The sequence below is a fragment of the Ischnura elegans genome, chromosome 3 (genome assembly GCF_921293095.1).
Source record: "Ischnura elegans chromosome 3, ioIscEleg1.1, whole genome shotgun sequence".
Classification (NCBI taxonomy): Eukaryota; Metazoa; Arthropoda; class Insecta; order Odonata; family Coenagrionidae; genus Ischnura; species Ischnura elegans.
This window is the reverse complement of record NC_060248.1, coordinates 74,385,597-74,412,100: the sequence shown is the minus strand read 5'-3', so window position 1 is coordinate 74,412,100 and position 26,504 is coordinate 74,385,597. Positions and strand designations below refer to the sequence as shown.

At 38.0% G+C, this 26,504-nt stretch overlaps 2 protein-coding genes across 5 annotated transcripts in view; one reads left to right on the top strand and one right to left on the bottom strand.

Annotated features, from left to right (window-relative positions):
- The window catches only part of LOC124156023, a 34,988-nt gene extending 13,586 nt beyond the window's left edge, over positions 1 to 21,402 (bottom strand). Inside the window, exons 1-2 of one of the 4 annotated variants that reach the window (XM_046530305.1) lie at positions 21,231 to 21,402; positions 18,927 to 18,976 (exon numbers count right to left, since the gene is read on the bottom strand). In XM_046530305.1, the coding sequence (XP_046386261.1) occupies positions 18,927 to 18,976; positions 21,231 to 21,244 (64 nt within the window). In that variant the 5' untranslated portion in view covers positions 21,245 to 21,402. Of the gene's footprint in view, positions 1 to 18,926; positions 18,977 to 19,053; positions 19,376 to 19,753; positions 19,826 to 19,880; positions 20,286 to 21,230 lie in introns of those variants that run through there. The other 3 variants (XM_046530308.1, XM_046530306.1, XM_046530307.1) reach the window with 3 other exon arrangements.
- On the top strand, positions 1,175 to 11,580 carry LOC124156024. Its single transcript, XM_046530310.1, has 3 exons — positions 1,175 to 2,038; positions 9,818 to 10,007; positions 10,444 to 11,580. The coding sequence occupies exons 1-3, from the start codon at positions 1,903 to 1,905 to the stop codon at positions 11,225 to 11,227; spliced, it is 1,110 nt and encodes a 369-aa protein (XP_046386266.1). The 5' UTR covers positions 1,175 to 1,902; the 3' UTR covers positions 11,228 to 11,580.
- Positions 21,403 to 26,504: the final 5,102 nt, after the last annotated feature.

The window sequence follows — 26,504 nt, the reverse complement described above, 5'->3', positions numbered from 1 at the left end:
TCATCATCAGTGTGCAACTTTGCAACATTCAGCAACTCTCTTTCAAAATGATATCGGGTAATCGGTGAAAAACAAATACGACCATCCGCATTCACTACAATAAAACTCTTATCTGTCGAAGTGACAGAAAGATTATGGGGTAAACATATAAGACCAGCGCCGGATCAAGGATAGGGACAAGGGTGGGGTTTGGTGGGGGGCCTCGGTTGCAACCTCGCGGCAGTAGTGTGGGTTCGATCAAAATTACGTTTTTATCTCATTTAAAATGGATACCCAAGGGGGGTTATAGTCCCCTACCACTGTATAAGACAAAGGGTGTAGCAAATAAACCACGTAAAATAATTTGCGACTGACGATAATAACGAACTAGCCATTGCAGAAATATTTTTTTAAATTATTCTACCGATTAAGGTAGGTTTCCAAGCAAACGAAAATAAAATCAAGAAAAGATGGGTAAATTATGAAGAGGATGTGGTAGATACTCGTTTATTTTTACCACGTAAAATTATTCTTGACCACTATTTATTTAAAATGACAAACCGAGCTAGTGAACAACGGCAAAAAAAACTAATGGTAGTTTCAATTTAAATCACAAAAGCCATCTTACAAGTTCCAAAAGCAAACAGTCCTCCAGATATTAATTGTCCTAATGTACTTAAAAAATGAATTCTCTATCACAGACACAAACAATAATAATACATATATCAACAGAATAATTTATACACAAAAAGAGCGGCAAAAAATTCAGTAAACACGATTTAGTGATACAGCACGCTATTTTGCTCATTTACTCTCTTAGTGGCAAGTACACCATACAAAAAAATAAGAAAAGTGATATAAAATACAACCATTGGCTAGCATTAACAAACATAAAAAACTTTCCATCGCATAAACCCCAAGGCCGTGTCAGTCAAGAAACACACTTGAGTGAAATGGCGAACAAATAATTTTATCAAAACTGATGACGTACAACATGCATTTCGCAGTGATAATTAATTTATTCATCAGTTTCCTTAAAAAACGCATTGTTTGTGTTCGCTAGTGTTTAAAACCATATTGACTTTGAAACATTATAATTTTATCGAGTCCCATTATTATAAGTGGATTTAAAAAAACAGCAGTCTATATTCAACATATTTATTGAGAAAATAATTTCAAACATATATATAATAAATAATACTCTGCCACATAGAAAAGCAAGGACACCATTAAATGGATAAACATTAGATGATTATAGCTCCCGCCCCCAAAATATGAGCAACAATATCCTAGTAGGCTTCGACGGTCAAGTGGTCGAATGCATATGAAACTATAGAAAGTTGGCATACAGTCATTATTTTAACAACGCGTGAACATACAGGCCCCAATATATTCTTTCTCGACTTGAAAAGTAACGGCACACATTTAACGCGGCAATCGCATTCAAATCCGACCCGAAAAGCGAATGGTTACGAGCGGCCTGAGATTCGCCGCGGGAGAAGGCATCTTTGAATGTTGCGCGCCGGCAGAGCGCCGCAGTTCGGATCAATTCCGATGCTAAGCTCCCCCTTGCGTAGGGCAGGGAGACTGGAACGGCTATGCGGGATGGTGGCAGGGGAGTTAACCGCTGACGTTATGGCCTCGACGGGAAGGCAAGGGGAGAGCGGCGACATGCTTGGGGCGAGACCCAGACGGGAGGCTACTCGTTACGGCGCATGCGCGTGGGTTTCGCACACGCCGACTGACGACGCTAACGTTGGAACGTTGAGTCAAGCCAGGCGGGCCGAAGCCATATTGACGCGACGGAACCAGCGTTAATTCTGAGAACGGAAAAGCAATAGTGCTCTTGCCTATCACCCCTCAGAAGATTTTCTAATCGTACCATCGACTTAAAGTTGTGCCAATACGAGAGCAACGAGGATCATGATCGACGACAGGAGGCTGATCGCCGAAATCAGGAACCATCCCTTACTATACGATCCCGGAGTACCCGAGAATAGGGATGTAAACGCTAAGGAGTCTACATGGAACTACATCGGCAAGACTCTAGGCTACACAGGTACGTGCAATAACCCCGACGATACCCTGACCCACCTCCTGCAAACCTGATGCCTTCACTAACGTCCGCACACCGCGCTTCTCGCTATATAGCATGCCGCGAACTTTGTTTAATAAAAAAACGAAGGTGAGCGCTAGATCCCGGCGCGCTTGCGCAAGGCAGTGTTCTTTAGTGAAGAGCTATGTCTTTTACCTCGGGAGTAGCGACCGCGATTGGATACATAATAGCGCATGCGCAGATAGCTTTCATGTCATCACATGCTCAAGACGCGATATGCAAGCACGCGTGGTCGGGAAGCAACGTGTGGGGTGGGAGCGAGTGTCTCGTCGGACCCCGACGGGGGAGGAGGCATTTGCGGGTGCACCTGCTGCGAGCGGCATGCCTCCGGGCCACAGCCAACGGCCAGAAGCACCAGCATGCCGAGGCAATGCCAACGAAGATTCCTCACGTGTAGGGCTTGCTCAATTTTTACTACCCTTGGCACAGTAATTGAGAGAGAATAGTTGAAGCACAGGTCTCTTCAAAGAACCAAAAATCGAAGCAAATTCGTCAGGGCATTGCATCGTGGATTTCTCCAAATCAAGCAAAAAAAAAAGTACGGGGGTCGCTTTAGTTCCTTCCCGCCCTTCCGAAGGGGCTAACTCCTAAAAATTGAGTTCTCACCTCCAACGAATACCCCCTGATCAATATACGATACCGAGCTTCTCTAACAAATACGATTTTACTCCAACCAACTGCACCAACTTCTCAGTGATATTGATGCGTATCGAACCACGACAGATAGTAATTGCAGATTTCGAAGCAGAAGTACGGGTAGCCACGAATAAATGGAGACAGATGAACCGAGGAGGGATGCGTAAGAGAAATGCGCGGCTAATGGCGGGCGAGACGAAACGGACGAAGACTTGTTCTCCCCCTCTCTTCCCTTCCGCCCAAACCTCTCTCACTTTGGTCGAAGTTCTTGGTCCGCAGCCAAGAGAGAGGGCAAGCGCCCTCAAGTGACATCACGCTGAACTCGCACACAGTGTACGTCCTAAATAACGAGGAGAGACACGACTCCGAACGGGATTGTATATTAATGGCATTCATTGGGACATTACAACAACGCGCATCTACCATTCGCTGCTTTTTTCCACTAAAGGCCTATCCTTTTCGGCAGACTAACCGATCGATGCTTAATATAATGGAATAATATCTTCGCCCAAGTGACCCAAAAACCCGGGAATTTGAACATTCCATGAGTTCCCATTATTAAGAGATTAAAGCTTGGTTCCCTGAAAGGAACTAATGCAAAGCTTACTTGCCCACAGCATCTCATTCATAAATTCATGTACTTAATCCTTTCAATTGCCGGGATAAAGTATTTGTGCAAACTAATTTATGCAGCATGTGCGGATATTATTATTTAATAGCAACCTCCGTTATTTAGGTCTATTTTTTGGTAGGTCTCTTCAACCACTTATTACGAACTCCTCCACAAAAGCGTGAAATATCGTTATGATCTTACAAAAATTTTGGCAATGAGAAGGAACATCCAGTTTTTTTTTTAGATAAGTTAGTAGATGTGCGATGTGAAGCGAAGATGAACGATGAGCCGTACGCTGCTGCAAAGACGTCGAGGTCATACAAGGAGCAATAGAGAGTGAATTGAGGGGGCACGTGTCTTGAGAAATATTCTTAGCTCTTCTCTATACTCGAAAAAGTCAGTTTCCTCAATAATTTAAAGTAACCAAACATCCGATAGAAGAATTACGATCAACGATAATGTATGGGCGAAGTTCGCATTTTATAACGGAAATTACGTTTGGGATTACAATTTTTTTCCTAGTTCTTTCAACCCCATAAAAAGATAAAATGAAAAATCAATAAAATTCATTATTACAAAAAGCGCGCTAGTAATTTAAGAGGATTCGCCAATTAAGTAAACTATTTTCCAGCCTCGTTCCACACACGAAATAATATAACTTCACGGAGGCATAGCACAAAACCATTTTTCATGCGTCACCAATGAAGAAAATAATGCTTATTTAATTATGCATAACCCCCTTACGAAACTAGGATAGTTTGCCACGGTCAAAAACCGTAGGAAGCGATCGATTACAAATGTGTTGAATTATATTCGCTGGATATATTAATTCTAACAAAGGTAATTGTGCTTGTGTGACAATCTTTGAACTTGGTATTTCACATGAACTTGACAATGACCCTGAAACCAATCAAAAATCAAAAGAGAGTTAGAATTATGCTCTATTTCTCCTCTGCAGTTGCAATCGATGAATTAATTTCTATTCTATACTAACATTTCATTCAATCCGACTGCCACCGATTGAAACCACGCGAGGGTAAAAGATAACAAAGGTATGCAATCCACAAGGTCACGTTCGCGCCCTCGATATCCGCGAAAATAAGCAAACGAAAGCTCGCAGACAGGCGCACCCCTCCGTGTTGTGACTGAGAATCGAGCACGGGGAATAGGATAGAGCCCCCACGCTGCAAAGAAATGCATATTAAAGCAACGTAAAAAAAATCAGCCTACCATTCAAGAACCCGTCGCGTGTAAACAAACGTATACGGGCTCCCGCAATACAATGCAAGTTGTTAACGGAACCATCGCCACCTATGTCTCAAAGCTATAGGAAAAATGAAAGACGTTAAGGGCCGGCTTTATAATGCCTATTACAGTTTTTCCTGGGCATAAAAACAGTGTTAATTATATCTCCAACTTGAAATCACCTGATTAACTAACCGTTATCCTGAAATACTTTTCATTAACATAACTTTCAAATCCGTTTAAGTCAAGATTACGACAGTATCACGTTCCGGTTAACGCTAACTAGACACAAAACATATCACTCACGGTCAATTGACCTTTCTTGGTGACATATTAATCGTATAAAACCTACGTTATCATAGTGAAAAGTTTAGGGTCTACTGTCTCGTACCGTGCTAGGTATTGGGACCAAAATTCATGAAAATCATACCCTCTGACCACATCCACGAAGATGGGTGGATTCAATACGGGTAATAAAAGCAAAAAACGGCAAGCAAGCTCGTCACGACCAAGCCGATACCTACGAGTCGATTACCGTCACGGCCCCTAGCCCGCAGCTGTATAGCCAGCGAGAGAATAATGCACAGCAGAAAACTTTGCGGCCTGCGTATCGATGAATAAAAAGGAGAAAACGAAAGGCCTACGGTCCCTAGCCTCAGGAATGAGGCAACGTGTTCGCGCTTGGGATGACCTTCAAATATCTCTCAATGTTAGGGACAGGCTATAAATGTACAGGATTGCCCTTCACGGGAACCAATGAAGACGATGGCAAGAAAAGGGCTAAACAGAACAGCCCCAGGTATTGGGTTCAAGCCTTTCATTTACAGAAATTCCTAGGAGATTTCCTAAAGCAGTTGGTATTGTCCATCCTCTTCAAGTGCCCATCATAAAGGTCTCATTAGATGTCGAAAGCCAACGCACTCACCCGTTCGGGCACAAGCCTCGCAAGCATTGATGGGGGTGGTGGAAGTGGGGGTGGGATTGGCTTCAAGTGAGTTTGAAGTTCAAGTACCCCTCGGGCCCTTATAAATATCACGTAGAATTGTAGAAAACATTCAGCGGAACAGAGAGACGGTCGGTTCCGGTAACGAAGCGACCGACAACTTAGCCGCATAATACTATCGCGCCGATCGGAAGTACTCAACCGGAAGGCAAATATGATTGGTATCCTCACTTTCACTGTTTTACTTGCGTGAACCGATGGGAGGAAAAGAAAAATGATAAAAACCCTCACATGCATAGGATGCATGATGGAGAACCGGGGGGTCCGTACCCCCCTCCCCCGAATATAAAAACAACATTACTTTGTTTCATAAAAGAAAAAAAGATTTAAAAATCTTGAATTTACGAACGATTTATTTGAACAATTTTTTTGATGAAGAAAAGTGTTAAAACTTCTTAGAAAACCCTCTAGGTACTGAATACCCCATTTTAAAAATATTTCCCCTAATTTTGGACCCACCCCCCCACCCCCCCGAACGAAATTCCTGGATAACCCACTGGCATAATTAAATTTTCTTGGTAAATTCGGAGATTTTTTCTCAGACGACATGAAACATGTCCTTCGTATACTATCCAACTACAGTAATTATGATCACGAAAAGAAAATAGACTGCAAAACAGTAATGTAAAAAGTCATTTCCTCGTACTATTAAGGATAACAGCGGCGTCTCGAATAACAGAATTAATGGCGCCGCTCGCTTGGTCCACTTAATGCATGTTTTTATTTTTTCCATTGTCCTACTCTAGACTCTTGAATGATCAACCCCTGCCTAACACCCTAGTGGTGGCCAGGGTATTATGCAGACGTAGATGTACACAATACGTTTCACTATAATGCAGCATTTCTGTGAAGCGGTAGTTAATATCGCCTGAATAATAAAATACACATCATAATAATGTGATGGAATTCAATTATGATTTAAAGGAAGACATTTCTGCATCGCTTGAAATCAGAAAGGTAGCTAGTTAATTTAAAATGGAGATAATTCCCATGCGGACTTCAAACCAATCTGACTCGTAGTCATAATAAACATTTATATGACAAACAAAGAAGTGTTTCCCACATTGCCATATAAACATGACGGAAACAAAAGTGGAGAGAGAGACAAAAGAAAGAAGAAGCGATGTGTTGTACCTCCCTCCTAAAAGAGAATCCAACACAAACCTTGGAACAAAGAGGAAAGCGCATAGTAGCATAAAGGGGTATATATGAAGAGGAAGAAAAACCTCGTTTATCACAAACATCCAATCAAATAAGGATTAAAGTGACCCCTTTCACCATAGTATAGTCACCCAACAAAGAATTACACCAATGCATGACACATAACTCAATTATTCGCGTTCTCCGAACACTTACGTGCTCTCTTGAGTTACACACGTTCCATATCAGGTCAAAGCTTGCAGATACAAGTTTGCATTGTTCTATGAGGTCCAACGCTCTTCTTCCTATGTAAAAAATACATATACTGTACGGAAGGAACTGGTTATCGACAGCATCATGACAAATGGCCGGCAGTCGGTGATGAATAATGTCTATGGGGATGAGCGATCGAATGTCAGAGACTGGAAAACAGTACTGAAGGATTGGCAGGATGAATGCGCATCACCTGCAAGGGTAGTAACACGACTGGGAGAGTGATATTTTCATTGAGAAAACTCATATATTGATTGAATAACGTCACCAATAATTCGCAACGGGCGTCTAAAAATATTTGAACGGTCGAAATGTTTTGGCCATGGTAAAATCTATGTTACCATCCGACAGAATGTTCTAATTGTAACTTTATTTTTATGATGATAATAATAAACAATAGCTCGATAAGTAAGGGACGAATAGAAAAACGGAAAAATATATTTATCTTCAAAACTCAATCTCAATCGGTAATAAAACAAAATTGGTCCATTGTACCATTAAAAAGCGATTTCCTTAACGAATTTTCACGAAATTTGTAGCAGCCAAATTTTAAAAAGTGCATAGAGGATCCAGAATTTTTAACTATGAATTTTAAATCACAGTGGTACATGATTATTTATTATGAACCCCTTAAGTTATTCTCCATGAAAACGTAGTCAAAATTGTGTTGTTTATAGCGGCGAATCGCTAGGACGCATGCGAAAATGTATGGAAGTAAGATAGAAAAACAACACCTGTTCTAATTTCGCTCACTCAAGCGCGCAATTGCACGCCATAATGAGAAATTAATGTTGTAATGACCTGCCCCGTGTAAAACGGCCTTTAAAAATGTGCGATTAACATAAATCACTTTTCAGCGAGACGTTCACCTAATAGTAATTTCGCAGCGGAACGACAAGAACAAAATAAGGGTCGCTTCAAAGAACTGACGGTATATTTACAATGAGGGATTTCCCCTCATTGTAAATATACCGAAATTATTTTTGCATACTTATCAGATCACAAACAAAAGAAAAAAGTATGCTAAATATGCATAAAATTATGATAAACAAAAGAACAAAATGCTCCAAACCTAACGCAGGCTTATTTTTATAGACAGCAAGAGCGCGAATGACAATAACAGGCAGCGAAAACATGTTTTTGCGGTTTTCAGGAAAACGATTCCCACATTAAAATAGCACAACCAGCAAGAGCGTTAAAAAATAATCGAGTAAGAAAAATTCACAGGGGTGTATTTTTCCGACTCCCTGATTGTCAATATATCAACGGTGCACTAGCCTCTACCTGATGAACAGAGCTCCAGATACTCCAGAGCATTTAATTTCCATTGTCGTTTGTCGGCATACTTACAATTAATACCCGATGATACTAGATAATTAAATAACAGGCGTGACTACCACGGTAAAACAAGTTCCACTATGGTCTCTCGTCGGTCACCGCTCAACCAGTCTGCCACAGTAGTACGTGCGCAACAAGGGAAAGGCCTTCATATAAACGCACGCAACAGCTGAAGTCTAAGCGGATGTAATGAGACCCAGGAACCCGACGAGCATGGAAGGTGTAATTATGCCTACAAGGGACTTCTTACCCTCATTAACAGGAGAAAGGACTTATTGTGCATCTACCTTCATGGACCAAATGTAATTAAATGAGGTAGCGTAATTAACAACGACCAACTACAAGATCATACTCGAAAAAATGACCACAGCACGAAGACACCGATATCAAAAACAGAAAGTCTTACGTTAACTTACGTTTTTGTCAGTTAACGTAAGTTAACTTTTGAAAAAGTTAACTTACGTTAACTGACAAAAATTAAATATGCATGTTTTGAGCCTGAAAGATAACTTGCCGCGAATAGTTCACTATGTTTCATTGTTTGTTCATACGACTTCCTGCCAAGATTCTGGTCAGTAAAAAGGAGAAGAGAACCGTAGGACAAGCCGATCAGCTTGGACAACTGCCGACCAGTAACGCCAACAACTAGGACTAGGCTAGGAAAGCCGAGCAGCATAAGTCTCTGCTAAATAAACTCAAGTTCCCATTTCAATGGCTTTCTATACTATAAGATGTATACATTCCTCCGGCGTGAATTCGGGGAATTATGCATCTTCCACCGTTTCTGCAATGATTACGCACGCAAACCATCCCAGTATTAAGTAGTACCTTTGCAACTCGTTGTACGCCACAATGCCCTTGTCAGCAAAATGTTGAGAACAACGGGAAAATGGTAAAATGTAATTAATAATAAAGACTACATGTGTTCATACTATTAAAAAAATATGCAGATAGCATTTCCTGTGTCTCATAGGCACGTAATCTACCAGGATTGACCGGGAAGCGAAAATGAAGCGAGAAAAACATTCAAAATCCGATTAGCATCACTAATTGATAATTACGGGCATCTGGTCCATGAAGGAGGAAACCAGGACGACCAGTGGAAACGGAGTAAAATAAAGAAAGAAAATCTCAAAAGCAATGAAAAAAATAGGGTATAACAAGAGGCTTTATGAAAGGGAATGTTAAAATAATGCAGAAAATGTGCAGGTTACTGTCTTAAATAATGCCTTCTTAACATATCCATCAAGTAATAAAGCATACGTAAAAACGGTTATACCAATTATCTACCGACCAAACACATCTAACCACCACAAAATATGCATTTTACATAGATATTCGACAGTACTGCAAACATTATTACAGCCTTAATATGACTTGAGTCATATCTATAAAAAAAACGGAACACTTCAACAACCACCGATGCAGAATTAATGAGAATCATAATTAACAATTTTATCCCCTTATATTTCAGTGAGAGAATGTAAAATGCGGTGGAAATCCTTGAGGGAGAGGTTCGCACGAGAAAGAAAGAAAATCATTATGTCCAGCCATGGAGAAGGTATTGGCAGTGATGATGACCATGAGAAGGATGGGCAAAAAGCTGGTTCATGGCACCTCATGAAGGAGATGAACTTCCTTTGGAACTTTGTTTTCCACAGAAAGTAAGATATTACCACCGCACTCATTATAATTAAGTCAGCACTACTATTGCTCTATTCGAACAAAGTTTCGCTTGCCTGATGAATATTTTCCTTTCCTCTTGATCTATGTGTTTTTTCTGTTTTATTACTCTGAACTGTGCATTGAGTTCTGCAAGACGATCGAGTTATTTTTCATAAAATCCAGGACCATTTGTATTATCAAGGTGAACTGTAGAAATATGTACATCTACCATATGATATCATTGTCAACTGCCTCTTCTACATTAAAGCAGTCAAGAAATATTATTGATTATTTACACGCAAATTGCATAAAATGGGTGATAAGGAAAATCTGAGTATTGTATGTTAGCTATAAATTAAGGGTATTAACAGTATCAGAGACAAAAGTTACATCTACCATATTCAAATAATTTATCCTGCATTTCATCTCTTGCAGCATGAATCGATCGAAGAGCATGATCTACCTGAATGATGACCACTCAAACATGCAAATAGCAACGACATCCTTGAGTGCACCAATATGGCTTTTACCAAATGTAACTCACAGCAATATACCTCAAACCATTCAGCCTCGACCAGCCCATCATGACGACACATCAAGTGATTGCGGAGAAGCAAGCAAAGGTCAAATGAAGGACCCACTCAGCAATGACGAAGAGAACTCCATGACCTTTGACATTGGTTCCAGTGATTCTGAAGAAGAGACAAGATCCAAGAAGAGGCTACTTGATGCATCACAATCCAGATCCACAACAGACACCACCGTCCTCAAAAGAGTTCGCAGAGACAGCAGTGGTTACCAATCTACTTCAGCAATAACAAGTACACCAGTAACTACAATAATAACCTCACATCAAAATGAGGCAACTATTAGCAGTGGGATGCATAGTGGACAAAATTTGGTCATTGTCAGCACTGAAAGTGAGAAAAATACTTTCAACCAAAGTAAAATGATAGACGTAGACCAAACCATGGCATCAACATCGGAGAGTAAAGACAGAGACAATCACATTGCAGACAGTAAAGTAATTGTTGCCTCTAAACACAATGTTTCTCCCGCTAACAAATGTGCTTGCCAATGTGGGTGGAAAAAACAAACTGAGGAAGAACTGTTTTGTTCAAGTATTGCAGCTTCAATGCAGAGACTGACCCCTAAACAAAGAGCACTACTAAAGCTCCAAATTCAGAAGGCTCTATTTGAAATAGAATATCCAGAGTGATCTAAAAAAATTGATGAAATAATTATCCATAATTGTTACATAGGTGCTTTGTAGGATTGGCGGCAGAATATCATGAGCATGAAAGGACATGGTAGCTGGGCATTCTGCTTTTTACGGAAGTGCTTTGGTGACAACATCACACTGTGAGTCATTGCGTCCAAGGGTAAAGTCAGAAGGGTATGCACGCTTGAAAGAAAATTCCATTAAAAACAGTTGTGCATGAGAATTCATTAATTACTCTTTGCTTGTGATGAAAATGCCTACAAAGCATATGACTTACTGCTAATGTTTCTAAAGCATATTTTTATATGTACTATAGCTGCTGCTCATTAAAGCTTCTGGCAAATATGAAACATGTCCATTTGTCACTGGAAGAGCAGGGTTCCTCCAAAAATCCTAATAGGGAGTGTGCTGAAGTATAACGTGTTAAATCTCCTTTTCGATGGGCTGATCAAAGTTTCATTTGATCTCTACTCTGGCCGCCCTGGTCGACAATCCTACATGAGTTATCTTGTTTAAGGCAGAGTGTATGTCCAAAAATAAATGCCCCGTTAAAAGCTGCCCATACAGGTGAATCTTCTACTGTCATCTCATTATTAACAACACAAAAATATAAAAGCTTGAACACACAATATACGACCCTCCCTTATGGAGTGTGAAAATTTCAGTCTCAAATAATAGAAAACTGCCTACTATACATTCGGTTTACAGGGTTTCTATTGCAGGCATTCTAGTTGTCAAAGTCAAAATAAATTTAAGAAAAAGCCTTCCAAAAGAATTTTGAAGCCGAGCGAATTTCGAACTAATTAAATAACTGTAGTCCCATCTTACCATAGCACTGCCAAAACCTTTGCTGGCCTTGGTAGCAGCAGGGTTTAACCCTCGTTTGCCACACTGAAGGTCACAAGTCAGTCCTGCCTGGGTAGGTTACCTTTATCAAAGTATCAGGTAAGCTAGTTGGTGCAAGGAGCAGGTTTGTGGCTTCCATAGTATTTATCCAGGATTTGAGTGCCTATCATGCATTCCTCTATGTTTAGGATGTGCCTCAGCAACTTAAGTACCTCCAACCTCCCCTATCGATTGCATAGAGTGGTCAGAAGCATGGGCGTACCCAGTGGAGGGAAAGTGAGAGGGTAGGAGGGGACAGCTGCCTCCCCCCCTCTCCCCGGAAGCAATAGTAAATTTTTTATTTCAAAACAAAATTTTTGAACAAATTTCCTTTAAATCCAAGAAAAGTGATAATAGCATTAAACAAATAAAAATATTTTTTCCGAACAAATAATTTAAAATACTATAAAAGTGCTGTTATGATTTTTTTAAATTTGGTTTCATAACCTTTTCTGTGTTACAACTTGAATAACCACAGCTTGCCTCTCTCTGGTTTTGATCCTGGGTACGCTCTTAGTCAGAAGTCACAATTGTTGTAGTTACAGAAGTTGTAGTTGACTACTGAATTTGGAGAAATGTACACAAACCCCTCCATCTCATAAAAATGGGAATATTCAGCACAGCATGCCACAAAAGGCATTAATGCCAACTTAACAAACATTTCCTTCTAAAAATCGGCGTACATGTTTTCATTAGTGAATATGCTCGCATTTAAAGGAACCTTGAGCACGATCAAATTTTGCCCAAGTATGCTTAACGTAAATAAACATATGAATTAATTAAACTAAAATTCTTGCCTTAGAGTGGGCACATAGAAACATTTTGTAATAGAGGAAAAATAAACGAAAAATAAAATTTTTAAAAAGTACTGCATCAAAACAAATAGAATTAATACTAAAATGTTGGTAAAAATTGGCACATAAACAGCTTTCAGATCAAGTTCGTTTTCATAAATGAAATCCGCAAAATGTAATAGAATTATACAGTTCTCAAATAATTTAACTAAAATATGACACAGTGGAAATTATCAATTTACACTTTTAACTTCAACCGCACAAAAAATTCCAGCTCATAAAAATACAATATATGTATATGTTTTCACTGAGACATTGAACAATGATGCCACACATTAAAAATTCAGGAAGGTAATTTTTCAAATTCGTAAGGCTGGCCCTCAGCCTATGATTAGTTTTACCATTCATCAAATTCACACAGAAAGTAAAAAAATACTGGCGTGCCTTGATAATCCCCTATTCAGCTTTCCATTACTCAGAAAGGACATAACTACACACTAACCTATCTATATAAGTGACAGCTCACTTAGAAAATGTATAAAGAATCTAAAATTATCATAGAAAAAATCATTAATTAAAATTGTTAATAAATTTACCATTGAAATCATAACCTACTCACAAACAACACAACAGACTCATGTTATCATAGTTATAGTATGAGAACTGTATTAAAAAATAACCAGTCTATGGCATCTAACTAGAAGAAATTTAAACAATTCCACAAACTAAAACCAATGCAGAAATCTTTGAAAAATCAAGGCCACCATTCATTCCATAATGCTAATTGGAGAAGGTATAGATTGAGTTGTTCTTTAACTTTATTAAACCATAACAAGAACTGAAAAAAATAAAATTGGAACCAATATACAATTGCACTATTATGAAAACTTCCTCTTCATATAAAATAAAGGCAATAAATTTAAGCCCAGTAAAAAATTTTAATAATGACTTGCAAGTTTGATTGTTACGACATTTAAATGTGACATATTTAATCTCCATAATATAAACAATCACGAGTAAAGGTAGGCGATAAATGCATCATACAGGACAAATAGAAACCTTTGCTGTTCATAAGAATGACTCTTAAAATTTACACACTGATTTCCATCAATGAATGTGCATTAAATTAATAGCTGGCTAAATTGCTTCTTTATTAGCTCAATTAATTTGTAACACAAGTCAACGCAAGTTTAAAACACTAGGTGGTAGTGGATAGGTAGGTAAGTAAAATTTCTTCTTCATAGCCAAAACTTAATAATACCATTTTCTTGTAGCCACTGTCTGGGAAATCATCTGGTAAGAAGAGCAGCAAAATTTGCCACCACCATCAGAAACAGGAATAACATTAAAGGCTATGGGCTAACATTGGGTAAGTTCCATCATTTAACCCATTAAGTCATTTATTATATTGATTCACCAAAAAATTCCACCGATGATGTTATGAGAGGGTAAACAGCATTGAAATCCAGACAGAAGTATGATGTTATGAGAGGGTAATTTACAGCATTGAAAGCCAGACAGTAGTTTGATATGATGAATTGATATTAGTCTGTTAGAATGTCCACATTCGTGTTCACCCACTGGGAGTCAACCCCGAACATTTAGAGACAGTTACCGCCAGAATAAGTCACAATGACATCATCAGTGGCAAATTACAAATGCCATCCTGCAGGCTCAAATACTTGTGTTGGAACTGATACCAATAATAGCACAGGAATACACATGCATGACTCAGTAAAATCTCACAGGAATCAAATGGCATGACATTATAACCTCAGACATCTTATTAGTCCAGGAAATGAAGCATTTTGGCTTGCAATTTTTTCAAACTGAATCGATTTTCTTGAAATTTTCACAATAAGTAGGGAATATACCAAGAATCAAAATCTATATCATGCCGACGGGCGCTTTTACCCTGGGGGTGGTTTCCACCCCATCTTGGGGGTGGAAAATATTAATTATATTTTGACTACAGGTATCAATAGAAAAATAAATTTTAAGAATAAAATGTTCTTTCCATTTTTTGGGTAAAATTAATATTTTTCGAGTTATTTGCGATTGTAAGTAACAGTTTTTTGACGAAAAAATGAACGATTTTAATCGATTATAGGCAAATAACTTGAAAAGTATTAATTTTATTAGAAAATTGTGAATTACAAAACTGTAGCTTGTAAAAAATTAAATAAAAATCTTTTTTTATATTTCCTTTATGACCAATTCGGACCGAGCTACAACTTGTTGATGGTTATCTATTGTTTGTCATACGCTAAATTTGAAAGATTCAATACCAAATAGCGGGAAAAATGTAATTTTCGAGGAACAATTATGTAATCTGTTTAAAAGTGTTTTTAAAAAACTTTCTTATAATGAGAAAAAATATTTTTTATCATGAAATTTGAGCGAGTTATGATTAAAAATAAGATCAGTCCCTAATTTTTTGTACGAAAAAATCAGTGAAAACAACTCCTTATTACCACACTAGACAAAATTGATCAATGCCCTTCAGTATTTCTCTTTATTTAAGTATTGTTAATTGATCCTAGAAGTTTTTTTAATTTACAAATCTAAATTTTTAAAAAATTGGAGGAAAAAGTGAAGTCATTTTTTACAATTTCGTTAAAAATGCTCTTTTTTTTTCAAAATAACTCCAAAAAAACTGGAGATATTAAAAAAATGCTAGAGTAATAAATTGTAGCTTCTTTATTTTCAAATATTTTGGTGTGTTTTAATTTTCTATGCAATAAATATTTGGTGAGATATTGATAATTAAAACCTCTATTTCCAAGGGAGCTCCACCTTATTTAAACCCTTAAATCCCTCCCCTTTCAAAATTAATGACTCGAAAAAAATTTAATTCACATGACCTCGTAGTCAGTAAAAACCCTACAACATACAATTTAAATGAACTTTCTATCATAAAAAATAAAGGAGCTATGTTTGAAATACCAATCAAATTTATTTTCGAAAAATTCGAAATCCACAATTCAGAGCATAATATTCCTCATAATCAGTGTATACTTTGTGTACTTTACGTTCGAAGCTAACGATACACTCAAATTTGCTACAAAATAAACACACATACCCATAAGATGTATATATACATACACATATGTGAGTATGTGTGCTCTCGCTCACAGTGACCTGTGTGCATGCATGTGGTGGGAAGACTGGAAGCCATACAGTCTCCGTTTGATTGTGTTTCATGTAATGTCTACATAAATGTACATTTATTTGTTTATGTTACCATGACGAAGTTTGTTCTGTTTATCCTATTGTTATATCTTTTCTGTGCTGTGATTAAAATCATGAGAGAAAAAAGTGAATACATAATAAAAGGAGTAAGAAAGTGAATAAGAAGATACAATGTGATAAATAATTTTTATTTTTAGGGTAAATAATTTTTTTTACATTAACCCCCAATAAGGGTTGATTATTATGGGTTGAAACGCCTTAAAATTATTTTCCAAACAAAAAAATAATTATACAAATAATTTAAACTAAATGTTACTCGTATTTAGCTTTAAAAAATATTTTTTTACGTTTCAGCTTTTAGGGGTAGTTTTCACCCCTAAATAATAAAAGGCGCCCGCCGGCATAATATAGATTTTGAAGAAGGGGGTATGATTAGTCTAATCCCAAATATTTATGCAAATCGATTCGGTTTGAAAAAAAATTTTAAAGGAGGTATGATTAGTATAAACACAACTTTTTATGAAAATCGATTCAGTGTGAAAATTCTTTTTTACATTAACCCCCAATAAGGGTTGATTATTATGGGTTGAAACACTTTAAAATTATTTTCCAAACATAAAAAAATAATTATGCATATAATTTAAACTAAATTTTACACGTATTTAGCTTTAAAATATAATGTTTTAAGTTTTAGCTTTTAGGGGTAGTTTTCACCCCTAAAAAATAAAAAGCGCCCTTCGGTATAATATAGATTTTGAAGTAGGGGGTTTAATTAGTCTAATCCCAAATTTTGGTGCAAATCGATTCAGTTTGAAAAAATTGCAAGGTTTTTCACTTTTACGAGCTTCATTTCCTGGACTATATGATCTTAGGAGGTTTTGACAAAAATCAGGTATACAGGAAACAACAAAGATATAAAAAATGAGACCCCAAGCAACAATGGTCCTCTAAAAACTCCATAATCAAGATGACCATCACTGAAAGCCAACAAGCAAGGTTAGTCCCAAACAAGGGAATCAGAAGAAATGTTAACTGATAATTAATAATAGAGGGACACAAGACAAGTTGAAATGATGGAGGTGGTCAAGAATGGAAACATAAGCAAGATTTTATTTTCTTCCCTTACTGTCACCCTAAAAAATAAATATTGGGATACCACATGAACAGAGAAGTTTGTGTGCTCACCAATGCTGATCAAATGTCCCACAGAATGCCTTCATTATTATGGATTGCTGAGGATGGCACAAAAACCTGACGAAGAAACAAGTGGCTGTTGTTTGAATTGATGAAAATCGTTTTCAACTGTCACTTCGATAAAACAATAATTAAGAGCCAAACATTACTTTTCACAACCAGATGAAACCCTACCAGACAGAAATTATTCCATAGTGAAGCCCAAATTTTATCCTTGAAAAGCATTAACGGAAATGGCCTTCAAACACTTAAATAATAACTCATCAACAGGTGGAAGGGAAAAATGGGAAAAAATATAAAGGAAATAATAAAAATATAGTGGAAAAATATAAATAGCTCATAGAAGGATGAAAATCTTTATCACAGATTCCACTTGCATTTTATGCAGAAAGCTATGATACTCAACACTATCACTGGGACCAAACCAAATCATCGGCCTAGCTTCAATAAACTTGAAAATGAAAACGTCCTTAAATACGTATGGAACCTGGAGCCATAGCAATGCCAATATACCAATACGAGCCGAATGCGCGAGAATTCCAATGATACACTAATATTCGACCTAAGTGCCAAGAAGTATTGTTATAGTCGTCCACTTCCAATAACTATGATATTTCATAATTCATTGACAGCCATTCAAACCGCCTCCAATGACTCATTTAAGCGCAACCATGGATTCTCCATTTCACTTCTATTTCTCCTGCCAACCTGATCAAACATTCCACATAAAAGATTCACTTCTCTTAAACATATTACCCTACCTCAATTTTTTAGTTCACAGCAAAATATTTCCAGAATATTCGCCAAATTATAGCTGTCTACTACTTAGACGGAAAGGGCGAAGAATTTCTTTCTATATTGTGCCCCATATCCATCAACTACAGGCAATGTTCCAAGGAAAAATACAATGATTATACCTCACGAAATACTTGGTGATATGCGTAAATAAAATAAAAAATGATTAATGTGAAACCAAAGTGTTAATTCTTGCTATCCAGTATAACACTTGTCCATTTCTCAAACACCCACACCTCCACTTGGCACACATGTTCCTTCCGACACACCCCTTCCGGCCGATAGCACACAAAATTATCATCAGAATCACATTATTAATTATTATAATTAACCCACATCGTAAATTACAATTACCGCTATTAGAGCGATCCAAAAATCGGTCGGAAATTAACAAATATGTCAATAATTCTCCTGACAGAAAAAGGATTCAATGTACACAATAAAAACAAGGGCATCAACAAATAAATCCCACTGAAATATTATGTGTTTGTAATTTCATGTATTTATGTAATACCTTAACCACTGACACATGACTACCTAAAACTTCTCGGCTGCAATTGAACATAAAGGTAAACGTAAACATTCGGTTTAAAATTTGAAGAGCCACCCCCTATGAAAAAATTGTATAAACCTGTATAAAATTTGTTTACATTCTTATACAATTGTCATGTCAATGTATAAGAATACATTGGGGACAATTTTTTCATAGGGGACAGGCATAACATACATACCCAACCTCTTTCTTTGAAAAGCGATTCATTAGTTAATGTGTTACAACGACTCAATGTATGATCAGTGTATAAATAAGGAGTTTCGTCGCCCATTACTGAACTTACCATTCTGATCAGTAGTTAAAGTTGCAAGGTCTGAGTCACTCATGGCCAGCCTGAAATAATAGAAATAAACCGTTTTCAGGAAAAAATGGAAATTTAGTGTAAAAAAGAGTGTATAAATATCACTTACACGCCCATTAAGACAACGAGTGTCACATAAGACTAAACAAATAACTCTTATCATCAATGTATCTTCGACAAAACGTGCAGTGAAGATCGAGTTGACACATCATATTTGGCGCCTATAATACAGTGCGCTCAACGTTGTCACCGCGCACAGAGATGTGCGACGTAAATCAATGAGAAAGGAAAACGAAAATAACCGCAAAGTAATTATCAAGCAGCGATGAAAATTGAAATCTAAAATATATTTCTCATCTCAAAAATAAATTTCATATGAAACTATATGGCAGTCCTCTTTCATGATTCACAGCTCGTAAACAACCTACACATAATACAGACAAAAGGTAAGCAGAGATGCCAGTAAAAAAACCTTAATGAAAATTAATAACTAGAAATTGAACCACGAAATAATGTGAAAACTACAACCCCAACGAACTAGTGAACAATAGTAAAGATCGGTGCGCACCGCGCAGTATTTCACTCCAGTGTCATTCGGGAAATTAAAAATCCACTACAATATAAGAAAATGGAAAACAATTAAAAATTAATCAAATGTAAGAACGGGAGCGCCACATGACAATAAACTTGATTCCAACAGAGAAAAATCAATCAATTTGAAACCAATGAACATTAAGAAAAACTATAAGCACAATAACACATCATTACTAGTAACGCAAATCAAATGCACGAAAACCATGCAAAATTACCACCACATCCACAATTCCCTCGAATAAATTAATAACAAAATAATCGATAACAAACGAAGTCACTGCAATCATTTCTCCGAAAATAAATGACGCTCGATTTAATTTTCCAATTGAAGAAACAACTCACCAATAGGTGTCAGAAGCATCGTGAAAAACGGAAACATAAATTGCCTCCCACTTTCAAATTACGATAGAGTACATGAAAACACGAACGATGGAGAAATATTTATCCAGAGGAACAATCACATAAACACGCACACACGTATCGGCGGACCGCGAACAGCGCGGCACGTCACTGTGGTAAAGGCGACAACTCCGTTCTGAATGGCGAACTCCTTTAGCGCACACAGCCGGTCTACCTGACACCCCTCGTTTGAAAGTGGTATGGCCTAGACCAGACAGGAGGTGAAGCCCCGCCTCCCTACCATCTGCTCACCCCCTCCCACACCTTTCCGTTAACCAACCAGCAACTCCAGGTTTCATGGCGTCCGGGGGAGCGTGGTAAGGGGAGCATAGAGGTCAGGCGAATGAGGGCGCGTCGTACATCCGCCCTTACATTCCCTCGGCGCGCCTGTTGTTTATTTAGGACCTACATTCAACGACACTTGCACATATCATTTTACATTCTTTACAAGGCCACATCTCAAGTTCTACTTTTTCCTTCCTCTGAGATCTCTGACTGATAATATTATGTATTGAAAGCTAGTTATGCATTAAAAGCTAGTTCTATTTACAAAGCATTTGTGATCTAATCAATCACAATCATCGGACAAATTATCAGTAACAGAAAAATGACTACCACTACGTCATCCAGACACGTGAGCAATGCGCGCAACTGATATGTAAAGAGCTACAAGTAGCATTCATTAGAAACGATTGTAAAATATCAGATGCAGCTGAACCTTCCCCCTCTTATAACCTTCTAACATTCCCCCTCCGACTGACTTCCCCTCTCACAGGATTCAGTTCCCACATCTGGCGTACTTCCAGCAGTCCGCCCCTCCAATACCTCCCCTCTACTTCGCTCATACTCCAGCCTCAAATTTCTTTTACACCACCCCTACCTTCCTCCCCTCCCTCCCCCCATCTTCTATACTCACTGGTTGCCAGGCAACGCTTCCTTCCCCCGCTCTTTCGACGGGAAACCCAAGTGCCTCGCCTCGGGCCTTCGGGCGGCATGCAATCGCAAACAATGTTGCTTTCTAATCGCCTGTGCCGCGGCAGCATATTACCGAGATGGAACAACGCTATCGGCCGCAATGACGTGTAGATCTAATTATGTTTCTTGAATGTCGTACTTTAAGTTTCGTAAAATTGTCTCCGTTTAACAGAACATTCTATAAACATCGTTATCGTTCAAATAGCGAGCTACGATAATGCTACGATAGTGCTACCGCATTGGTAAAAAAACGTTAAAATTCCTGGATACAGTACACGGTAAAACTCACCTGTGTCGGTAGATGTTTCGCAAGCTTACCTTGGTAATTCCATGGACACGTTGCCATCAGTGCTAAACGCCAACAATGACGACCGGAGTTTTTCACTAAGGTTAAACGAGAACTGCAGACGTGTTCGAATAGCATGTATGTAGAGTTGAGCAATGCGAAACCACAGATGTAGACCTCGGTCTAGCTGGAGTGAATGAGGGAAGAATGAATTCCTTGGGGGAGGTAGAAGGGAGAGGAGTAGAAGGGATTGTAGAGCGAGGGGAGAATGACTGGCGAAGTAGGGAGGGCCTGCTCGACGGCTGGCAGCAGTCGAAAGGGAGAACAAGTAGTCGTAGAGGAGGAAAGCTTCAAAAACTAGATTGAAAGCTGTAGAAACCCCATGAAGACTGAATGCGAGTTTCTCTCTTCGTGGGCCGAATGAACAGGACCTTCGCCCGGGGAAAACCCGAAGCTGATGATATTCCCCGTAAACTGCGCCACCCAACACAATGATACGATAATACATAATTAGAGGCTTTACATTGTAACAATTTTTTGAAAATCTTACTTAGCTAGAGGCTAACCTATATACCTAGTACGGAACCATTCCATGTGATGTTCTTAAACACTTCAATCAAGCCAACCCAATGCCATTCCTTTCCAAAGTAATTCATTTAGCGACCCTAGTAAGGAATAAGTACTACTTGGCAGAAATTCATTGCATTAACCAAAAAAGTTACAAGACAGCAAAGTTGGGAAATCGACTTTTATTGGTAGATACATCAAAAATATTTATGTGTGTATTTCACAAAAATGTTCAGCGTGGCCAACTTTCATGAATTTTTAAACCAGGGATCATGATCTTTTTACTTTTCCGACAACATTTCAAATAAATCCGCCTCAATTTTTAAAAATCATTGTTTAGTGTAATGCCATATCTACTTGAAATATCACAAGAGAAAATTAATGGCATCATACACAAATTAAGGCAAAAATAGTTCAGCATACCATCAGCATTCTATGGACAGCACCACCATTTACTGACGTACATAATAGCGCGGGCTCACGTAGTATAAAAATCACAAACTCTGTTTCAACTAACGTGAGGTTAATGTCGTTAATTTTTATCTACGACTTTCAAACTCATCCAAGAAATCAAAAGTTGTATTATCTCAGACAGGTTTGTTAATATCAAAATAGAATTTAAGGGTTGGAAATGGGGTTTCGTTATTTTTATAAAATGCTCCCTACATAACGCTCTTGGTCATTTCAGTCAACGACGGGTTTACCATGAATAAATCATATACCCTTACGAAAATAATACGCTCTTCTTAATGGCGTCGTAAGTTCGATTGTGGCGGTGCCAATCGTTCCCGTGGCGACTTGGGAATTACTCTGCACGGGAGTGGGTTATTCCATTCCAAATGTTATCCTTGGGTCCATATTTATATTCTTGCTCCGGCGTATTCATTTCACAATGTTTTTCTTATTTAACTAATTTGCATTACTTACATAAATGTTTTTTGACCATTGAAAATTAGGGTCAATAAAAGGCAGGAAGTGTGTAAGCCTGTATAATTCATTCAAATGTATTATAAATGAAATACCGGACTCAGTGGTGGATACAGGATAGGGACATGGGGCTAAGTGGGATTAAAAATTCCAGCAGTGGTGAGGGTCGGAAAATTTACCATTCTATCTAGTGTAAATCAAAGGGGGGTAAATCTAAGGCGAATCTAGGGGGGCTGCTACAGCCCCCTTCTAATGTTAAACAGCCATTCCACCCTGTTTATAGCTTCTCTAGACTCAAATTTGCTATATAAGCTTCATTAAAAGACTATTCCTGGTACCAATTTAAACCAGATTTATTTATTTAATTATAATAGCTAATATACTTAGGTACTTGAATTTTAGATTATTTAAGTAGTCATTATTCTAAGAATGCATTTAATTGATCGAATTTTAGCGAGGTTAAAGGGAACAACATTTTAGATCAATCTATTAGTTCCATGAATTTATCCTACGAGTTTCACAGTTATGTAAAATATTTTTAAAAAGGGGATAACACAGAAGGACAAAGACCGTAGAACATATATTTGTAAGTGTGACTTATCCACATTAACTCATCAACTTATAATGAACGTAATGAAAAAAATTAATTTTTTTAAACGTCTGCTGAGAAATATATTTAGTTCCAAATATGTGATTTGCTGGAAGTTTTGATAAGTTTTGGAAATTTTGATAAATCAAGGTCACAACTCGACTCAACGGATGTTAAGTAAAGGCGAAATTGAATGCACACAAATATCACAAGCGATACACTGTTTTTCAAAAGGGGACACTAACATTATGCGGGTTACTGAACAAAGCGTATTTGAGGAGTTTTTTCCTAAAATGCAGTGACAGTGCTTTGAAATGTGAATTTTTAGTTATTTTTCGCATTCAAAAAGAAGAAACTAAATTGAAATAAACTAAGATTTTACACAATTTTTATCATTACTTACGATTTTTTGCATTGTGGCACACGGAGTATTTTTTAATATCTTCAGTAAAAGCCGTTTCAACATGTGATTAAAATTACACTTTAAATACAATTGACTCTCATAGATTTTGTGCTGGCAGAACTTAATAACAAAGTTGTTTGACGGCGTTCTCATCGCTCTCATGTTACCTAATCAGACACGCACGGCAAGTATTTACACGTGGTTTACAGAGCAGCAATGCCCGCAAATGACGTCGGCGCAGCAATTACCCGCACGTCAAAAACCTGAACCTAAGCTACGACGTCGTATTTACTATGAGCTTTCCAAATAGGGTAGTTTCCTTCACCAAAGAAAACAAAAGGCAATAATTGCGACTCGTTACCCACCATTAGTGTATTCATAATATACAAATTATTTCGTTTTAGAAATGCCGGTTTAAACGAATGGCAATGGTCCATTTTTATCCTCATTTGAAAAGGACCAGATTGGCGCCCATGCGATGCCACTCCACGTGACGTCACAGGGACCTAGTTTCTACACGAGAGGATAGGAGTTATACATCGCCTGAAATTACCAATGCATGCATGAGGCGCAGAGCTCAGGGAAACATGTCTTAATAATCACTTATTAAAACTGGCTAAGGTCGGAAAGTTTTCCTCGTTTGATAAGGTATGAATAATCCTTATTTAAGCCAAGCGCTACCATCCAGCAGGGTACTAAGCTACCCGCTAGCAGCCTGCGACGTATCAGCGCTAAGCCTCGCCTCAAGGTCACCTCACCGGGCGGGAGGGGGAACCAGAAATATGACGCACTGAGAGATTTCCCGGCATTCATACTTAAGCGTCGCGTTTTCGCGCGCTTGAAATTTTTCACTTTTCATTTAATCGCGAAAAATAGATTTTGTCATTTAAAAATCTAAAAGCGTGAAATACGTACTCCAGGAGTAATAATCTTTCGATTTAGGCAATAAAAAAATAATAGGAAACCACCCTATTATTAGGTACATAAGAAGGTAGCGCTGTCGCTTTGCACTAATTCGAGAATTGCGGAACGAGGGATATGCTTGAAAACTTGGCTAAGGACTATGCCTCAATCAGCCCCGAGGACGATGAAAAAGTATTTCATCGAAACGTCGGCAGAAATGGTTAGCATAACCCGGTGGAAATCCTGAGAGACATTATATGCTTACTCTCAAGCTCATTAGCCCACTTTCATGTTTCACCATTCGAGAAGGGGTCGCGCAGCGCAAAACATCGACGAACATCCGATATTATGGTGCTTATATTTCGATTTTAATGTTTATGTTCCACAGTAACATACAGTAATCGATAAAATTAAATTTCGTTTAGGAGCGGAAGTGGCGCCACAATTTTTGGAGATGCTATTTTGACCGATAGTACATGTTGCGAAAATTCCACAGCTGAATAGAATTGTTGAAGTAGTCTCTACTAGTTTATTTTGAAAATTATTTCGTGCGCACAACCCATATAGGAAGGAACGTCAATACATTTATCGTGCACTCCACTTATGAGGTAAGTATTTTTGACCACGGATAGGAGGCCCTTATTTATTAGATATTTTAAATTATTTTTCTCTGAGATATGCTGCCGTAATTTTCACAGTTAGGTGGATAAATACATTTTTCTTTCCTGTAAAATATTTTTGGCCGTAATAAATATTTACTTAGTCAATACAAAATAATTCATTTTCCCGAACATCAACATTGGTACTTACTTGGGTACGCTTCTTCAGCAATAGATGTAGCTGCAAACCCTGAGGAAGGAATTAATTTTAGGTTTTCAATAGTCAAATGTTTCAATCCTTGTGGTCCTTGTGGCCTTAAAATGATTGCTTTTTTCTGAACAGCTGTATTATCAACAGCAGGTACAGCTTCCTAGACAGCAATTTTTAATTTTTCATAAATAAGGGAGCAGTCTTAAGCCATATTGTCACTATACTTCCACAAAACTTAGAGGATATAAATTATTTAACATACGATAAAGGCATAAGATCTCCTGAATCACATAGAGGAAAAGGAAACAGATGGTCTCCATTTGCAATGATATTGCCGCAATGGATGGTTGCAATAAGGCGGATACGACCACAGAAGTTCCCGAAATTTCCGGATAAATACCCAGCATATTAACGCATTATAATAATATATACCACAAATTTCTACTCGTTTGCTCATTATTTGGACATATTAATTCAGCAAAACTACTGACACAATCCTACCAACATCTTAAGTCGAAATTCCAACCGGCCATACCGATACCTCCACTGCAAAAACGCTCAACAATCCACCACCAAATCAAATCCACTCCTCTAATAGCCCTAGTAGTACTAGATGAGCGGATTTGTGAAATCTTCAGTTATTCACCATTAAATCAGCCGGGGCTGTTCCGAAGGCATGGATATCGATTCCTCCACTGCACAAACGCTCAACCATCTCCCACCGAATCAAATCCGCTCATCTAATACCCCTAGTAGTACTAAATCAGCGGATTTGATCGTAGCCATGTCTCTCGGTGGCTACGATTTGATTCGGTCGGAGATTGTCGAGCGTTTATGCAGTGGAGATACGCATGCCTCCTTAATAGCTCCGGCTGATTTAATGGTAAATAACTGAAGATTTCACAATCTAGCTTACGCCAAAAAATCTCATTCCGCAAAATAAAATGATTTTCAATAGGGTCCCACTTGTATTCACTTGCTACCGTGCATCTGGAATTCAAATTGAGAAAGACTTATGGTTTCCTGAGGTAACAAAAAAAGCTCACTTCTCGTTAAAGAAAAATGCTGATGGACAAAGGAAATCAATTTCGCTCATGGAACCCAAAT